Source organism: Apis dorsata, unplaced genomic scaffold (genome assembly GCF_000469605.1).
Source record: "Apis dorsata unplaced genomic scaffold, Apis dorsata 1.3 scaffold_425, whole genome shotgun sequence".
Classification (NCBI taxonomy): domain Eukaryota; kingdom Metazoa; phylum Arthropoda; class Insecta; order Hymenoptera; family Apidae; genus Apis; species Apis dorsata.
Window position 1 is genome coordinate 43,764 of NW_006263678.1, and position 6,705 is coordinate 50,468.

The 6,705-nt window shown below is 41.9% G+C and overlaps 1 protein-coding gene across 1 annotated transcript in view; it reads right to left on the reverse strand.

The window, feature by feature from the left end:
• Positions 1–6,705, reverse strand: part of LOC102680135 (talin-1) — a 15,996-nt gene that overhangs the window by 1,014 nt on the left and 8,277 nt on the right. The window contains exons 10-13 of the mRNA XM_006619599.1: positions 6,525–6,691; positions 3,889–5,702; positions 1,574–3,476; positions 751–1,497 (exon numbers count right to left, since the gene is read on the reverse strand). Of these exons, the coding sequence (XP_006619662.1) occupies positions 751–1,497; positions 1,574–3,476; positions 3,889–5,702; positions 6,525–6,691 (4,631 nt within the window). The remainder of the gene's footprint in view (positions 1–750; positions 1,498–1,573; positions 3,477–3,888; positions 5,703–6,524; positions 6,692–6,705) is intronic.

Sequence of the window (6,705 nt, forward strand, 5' to 3'; positions counted from 1 at the left end):
CTATTTATCGAATATCTCGTGAATGAGATTATTGAGAATTATTTCAGGCTTACATTTTTGTATATTCTTGTATTCTTTTCTTTTTTTTTTTTTTTATTTCTTTCTTTTTTTAGTCGGTTAGAGGTGAAACGGAAAAATTCATCGATTAAAGTCCACCCAAAAAAATAACGGGAATTTGGTTCTTTGTTAAGCGTGAAGACCAAATTTAGTGTGTTAACGAGAGAAATAACTAACGAGCATTGTTAGATTCGTCATAATGTATCTTGTTTTGGTTCTTTCCTCCATTAAGAATTAATAGCAAATTTTGTTGCTGCGGTTAATATCAAAGCATTTCCCAATTAGATTTATATTGGATTATTTGAAATTATCAAATACTTGAATGATTTATTTATTCCTGTTTTAAGAGAAAAATTTTGAATTAAAGTAAAAACTTTTTCCCAGATCATTCACCTCTTCTGTTTACTAATAAAATATTCAGATTTTAATAAGGAAAGCTCAGAATAGCTAATAAAAAAAATAAAAAACGAACAACACCCTTTTTAATCACATGTATCTTCCACAAAGCTCTATTTCCCTTTGATGTATCTGGACGTTGCTATTCTATCACAGGCTTTAATCACTCAAGCGTCTCTCCAAGACCATAGCATTAATGTTAAGCCAACAACGAAGAAGTTCCTTGTTCATCCGCAATATTAACACATTTGAAGCTCAAAAAAAAAGAAATAGTTAACAAAGGAAGTTAGATCTTACCTTGGCTGAGTCTTTTAAATGCGCCATACTGGGATCGTTGATAGGTTTTCCGCTGGCTGCTTTGGTAGCGTGTATCAGATCTCCAAGAGCAGAGGCCACATCCTTCACCGCATTGATCAGCATTACTTGAGCTTCAGGATTCTGGCTACCCAAACTAGCAGCACCATATTTAACAACCTCAGCAAGCTGAACTATCGTTGAGACTGCATTTTGCGCCGCGACTGCCAATTGCTCTTGAGACGAGGCTGCACCAGCTACTAGCGTTTTGGTATCTTCTACCAGAGCCTTGGCCGTTTTCAAGATGTTCTCTCGATGATCGGCAAAAGTGTCGCCTTCGTTTTCAGCGTGCAAGGTTCCAGCAGTAGCGAACATGATCGTGGTGTCCAGGTCGCCTATAATACCTGACACTGTGCTCGCAGCATTGATGCACGCCTGAGTACCTCTGGAACCGGCCTGCAAGGCGGCCAACACCTGGGACACCTTCTCAGTGACGATCTTGCTGTGCTCTGCAATTTCTCTTTGGGCATAGGCATCGCCTGGTGACATCTGACACGTGCCTGTTGCTCGAACGATGTCCACGCAAGCTCTGCCGAGCTCTTGCACGCCTGTACGAAGTCTTGCAGACACGTCAGCGTTAGATGCAGCTGCTGAGGCGCCGGACGTATCGCGGGCTAGCTGAGTGTATTTGTGGGAGATGTCCACTGCAAGAGGGCCTAATCTGCCTACGTCGGTGCTGGATTTTGTTGACTGAAACGAATGAAAATTGAATGAGGTTAATTGAACGTTCTTTATCAATTGTATTTTTATCCTTCTTATAGTTTACCATTTCCTGTGCCAGCCGAGCAATTTCTTTAGCAGCCTCCACCATTCTTGTTTGATAATCCACATACGAATCCACAGTGTCTATCGTGGACATCCTATGATCCTCCAACCTAACCATGGCACGAGAAATGGTATCGATCAACCCGGTAACAATACCATTTGATGTTGAGATAGTTTCCAAAGTATTTTGCAATTCTTGCAGTGCGTCTTTCATGGATTCCACCGTTTCGTCTACTTCCGTGTGCAAAACGATTGCCTTTGAATTACCACCAGACTCCTTTGTCACACAGACAAGTTGCAGAGCAGATTCGGTAACGGTTTTCGTTTGATCTAGTAGCACCATCTGTTGTTTCGAATGCACCATGTTTGAAGCAGCACCGATAGCACCGGAAACCAAGGGTTCGCAATACAAAGCGATCTGGTTGACAGCGTGTCCCACGTTTTCAGCTTCGTATTTAGCGGCTGTTCGAAGAGGTTCCAGTTTTTCTCGTAACTCGCTGGCGCTGCTCTCCATTTGATCGGTAAATCCTTGCACCGTGTTCTCTCTTCGTGGAATCAATGCCTGCGAAACAGCGCTGAGCGATGCGGCATCCAGTTCTCGGATCCTGGCCGACAATTTTTCGATCGCAGCATCGCATTCCTTTTGTCCAGGTGCCTTGTCGCGGATGGAGGCAACTAGAGACTTGATCGAATCGCTGACACTCTTGCTATGATTTGCCAATAATTGCCAAGTTGGGGGATCTTTAGGACTGACAGCTAGACTCTTAGCAGCTCGCACCATCGCGCAAGAACCGTCGATGATAGCTTTACCCGCGCTTGTTATTGGTTCCTGGGCAGCTCTAGCTGCTATGGATATCTTTGCAGGTTGGCTGGCGAATTCTGGAGATCCGGCAAAAGTGCACAGATTGTCGACCGCTTCTAGAAGAGGCTTGGTAGCCTCAGCACACCTCTCTCTGTTAGCTTCGGAATAATTCTGATCCAACGCTTTGATCTCCTTCACCAGAGCTGATGTGGAATTGGCAACATCCTTGGCCGATTGAACGAAGTGCCGTTTGGCAACAGGATTGCTGGTTTTGTTCGAAGCTTCGCGACAAGCGTTGCAAAGAGCGCTAGTGTACTTGGCAATCATGGTAGCTGCTGAAAGAACTTGTTGCTCGGTGCTGGTAGGATTGCCAAGACTCTGACAACCAGTATGAATAGCCTGAGCAGCTCTGAGGAATTGAGCTTGGTCCACCAAGCCAGGTTTTCCAGCCACTGATGTTGGATCGCTTACACCAGCTAAGTATGCAGCTTGGGCAGCTGCTTCTATCAGACCACAGATCGAAGATGACACTCCTCTAACGGCTACTGAGAATTGCTCGTGTTCTGATTTCTTTGCATGGTTAGCTATGCCTGTCATACCATCGCCAAGACTCTTGCTCTTCTCCATTACAGTTTCAAGGCATTCGAAGTAACTTGCGTCGGATATTGGTTCACTAGGATTATCAAGAAGCGACCTCATCGATTGTATGTTTCTGATGGCGTTGTCGCATTCGTTTTGTCCAGGTGCAGCTGAAGTGCAAACGTCAACTAGATAATTGATGGAATCTGTTACCGCTCGTGCAGCAGCTGATAATTGGTTCTTGGCGTTTGGAGCACTCGGGTCAGCTGCTACAGATTTAGCAGTTACCAAAAGCTTGCTGGATGTCATGCTGACGTTCTTCAGTGAGACCACCATTTGAGTTCGAGTTTCGATGGCTGTTTGACCGGCCATTTCCATGCCAACACCCAACAAATCTCCAAAAGCATTGGTGAATTGCTTGGAAGAACTAGCTAGTTGCACCGGGGAACGTACCGATGATACTACGTTCGATGAAGCATCGTTTAGATTCGCAGCTGCGTTATTAAGATCACTTTGCAGTTGCCTATAAAAGAAAAATTGCTACATGTATATTTTTTACATGATAATGAAGTAAAAATCTCAAACAAAAAGTTAATTTTAATAAAATATCAATGAAATAAACGATTCTTCTAAAATTTAGTTTAAAATATTTATTATATTGGAATAATGTAATAAGCAAAACAGAATAAGAAATTTTTTACGCATCAAATATCATAGTTCATTATCCTCGACCTAAAAATTTAATATTTAAATGGTCTACTTTGTTGTTACATTTATTTTAAATGTGTTCTTAAATTTTGTCTTATCATTGTCTTTAAAAATTCTAATGTGTGTCAATGAATGATAAGCAGTAACTAAAATGAGACAAATGAATAGGTAACTAATTACTTGTGTACCATTTGATAACTTATCAGTAACAAAACATATATACATACCCATAACTCTTGTTAGTTTGAGGAAATTCGTTCATGCCTAGAACTTGAGTCATTTCGTCGATATTCTTGATAGCATCATCTACGTCTCTTTGTCCAGGCAAGCAAGATACGCATTTGTTCAACGAATTTGACACATCTTTAGCAACAGCAGCTAGATTAGCTTCATTGTCTACATTATCAGGATTCTTTAGAGCTCTTCTAGCCTCTTTGACCAGTCTCAACGACTTCAAGATTACATCATCAGCGGTCATTAAAACTTTCTTTTGCGTATCAGGTTGATTCGAAGTTGCAGCCACTCCACGAACTGCATAAGTCAAGTCTTTAAGAGCAGTTGCTGTTTCTCTAGCCGCACTTCCCGTGTAATTTTCATTTCCTTGTTTAGCAGCAGAGAGCAGCTGAGCCATGGCGAAACCTACATTCTTCGACGTGGCTCCCAAGCGAAGAGCAGTGGATTCCGTGGTCTCATCAGGTAATGGTCTCAGGGAAGCAGCCTCTACGGCTCTATAAAACTCTCTCAATTCGTCTTTCAAGCTGTTTATCAATTCTTCGGCTGCATCTAATTCCAGTCCACCGCAAGCTTCCCTTGCACGCGTCACAGCAGACCTCAAATCTGAGAGAGAAGCGCCCAATTGCTGAGAAGTATTGTTCAATTGGAGAGCAGAAGCCTGATCAGTAACAGTTGGCAATACCGCCCTGGCAGCTTTTACCACGGCAGTACCAGGTTGTAAGAACTGTTCAGAAGCATTAATCAGATTCAACTGTGCCGTGGAGTTATCCGGTTGAGCCTGCGTTCCTTTCACACCGGCTACAAGACTTGGTATATGTTGCGCCATGGTATGACACTCTGCGTTCAATTCCTCTTGACTACTTTGGTTTGTGTTGTGATGAGCAGCACCCGTTGAAGCAGCAATGCATTGTGTAGCAGTGGCGGCAGCCTGTTTGGCGCAAGCTTCTAATCTATTAATCAATTTCCTTCTCAAAGCAGGAGTAGCAGCGGCAGTGGTAGCTGCTCTCAATTCTTCGGCAGCTTGCCGCAATTGATCCTGCATCTTAGCATCGTGTGGACTGCTGGCACATTGTCTGGCAGCCTCCACCATTTTGGCTGTGGCATCAGCGAGCACCTTAGCAGCAGCCAACAATCTGCGTTGCTGTTCCGAATCGGTCTGCCTCTCTGCCTCGCCCTTTATGCTTTGGATCAATTGTGCCGTTGCTTGGCCAACAACTCTTGCTTGTCTCACCATCTCACCAGCATCCCCGGTGCTAGCAAACAGTTTATCAGTGGCTATCAGTATTGTCTCCACCGCTCCCTCTTGAATAGATTCCTTAGCCCGCTCTCCTCTGGTGGCTGTCTTAATATGACTCAACAAATCGTTCAACGTTCTGCTCACTTCACTGGCAGCGATGTTCAACTCTTTCAACAGGTTTTCGTCATTACAGGTCTCATTGCACACTTCCAACAAACCTTCCACTGCCTTCGTCACTTCACGGACCGCGTTCATCAGCTGCGTCTGACAAGCAGGAGAGTGCAAAGTTGGCGCCACGACCTTTGCACAGGCGACTAATTGAGATGTAGCGAGAGCACATTGCGTAGCTGCTGAAATTACGCGATTTTGAGTCGCAGAATCCTCGCAGGTGGCTGCGATATTCTTTGCTTTGAGGACCAAAGCGGCAGTCGAGTTGGCCACAGCTTTAGCCAAGGCTAATAGCATATCTTGAAGTTCTCGATTCGAGTCGTTCTCTTCACCTATAGTCGTTAGCACCTGGTGCGAAGCCTCACCCACGCGAGAAGCGGCGTTCAACAGATTCTGCCTTGGCTAAAGTGAGTAAAAAGAAAACGATTAGAGATGAATTGTGGAAAATATATATGTATATATTAAAGCAATGTGTTTTAAAAAAAGGATAAAAATAAATTATATTACAAGCAAAATGATAAATAAATTGATTGTTAATAATAAATATTCTGGCCTTTTGTATATATTCTTTTAATATTTAAAATTATATTTGTTATATATAAATCAAATTGAAAATTTTGATGCATACATATATATATTCTATAACTAGTAATTAAATTTCAATAATTTAAAACTTTATGATCTCTTTATGATATATCTCATTATAAGAGAAACATCCATTAAACACAACACAAGAGAAAAGAAACATTTTCCCTCTTTTTATCCTAAATAAAAAAAAGACTAACTTATTATAATGAAAACATTAATATCAAAAACTATTTGCAAGAAGCTTGCGATAATTTAACGTGTGCAATAATTTAAAGTGAAACACAAATAGAAACAATATTAAATGGAAATTCGTTATAAAAAAAAGAAAAAAAGGAAACTGTAAACGATTTGCGATATTCTACAATGTTCTCTAATATTCTTGCTTACGTATCGTTCGTACGAAGATATCGCTACGTAGAAAGGCTGCATAAAAAGTCACAATTGATCACATCAAAAGAAATTCGTTATTAAAAAAAAATCGATACTTCTTCACTTAACAATTACACAAGCGAGTTTTACAAACTTTGACAAAACTAATTTTAATAATACTTTTCGATCTTAGAACGTTAGAAGAAGTATAAAAAAAAAAAAAAAAACTCTTGCCAACGTTGGAACAATCGTTTCGGACAATAATACCTCTTTGGTTTCTGGCTCGGTGGCCTTGAGCAAGTCGGAAAATGCCGAGCACAGCTTTCTTGCGGCATCCAGCAATTTATCCCCCGAGGACTCGTCGTCCATCAGGGCGGCGATCATTCTCACGCCCTTGGTCATCTCCGGCAGATTGGTGGCGATCGTGGTGATGGCTGCGCCCACCGCC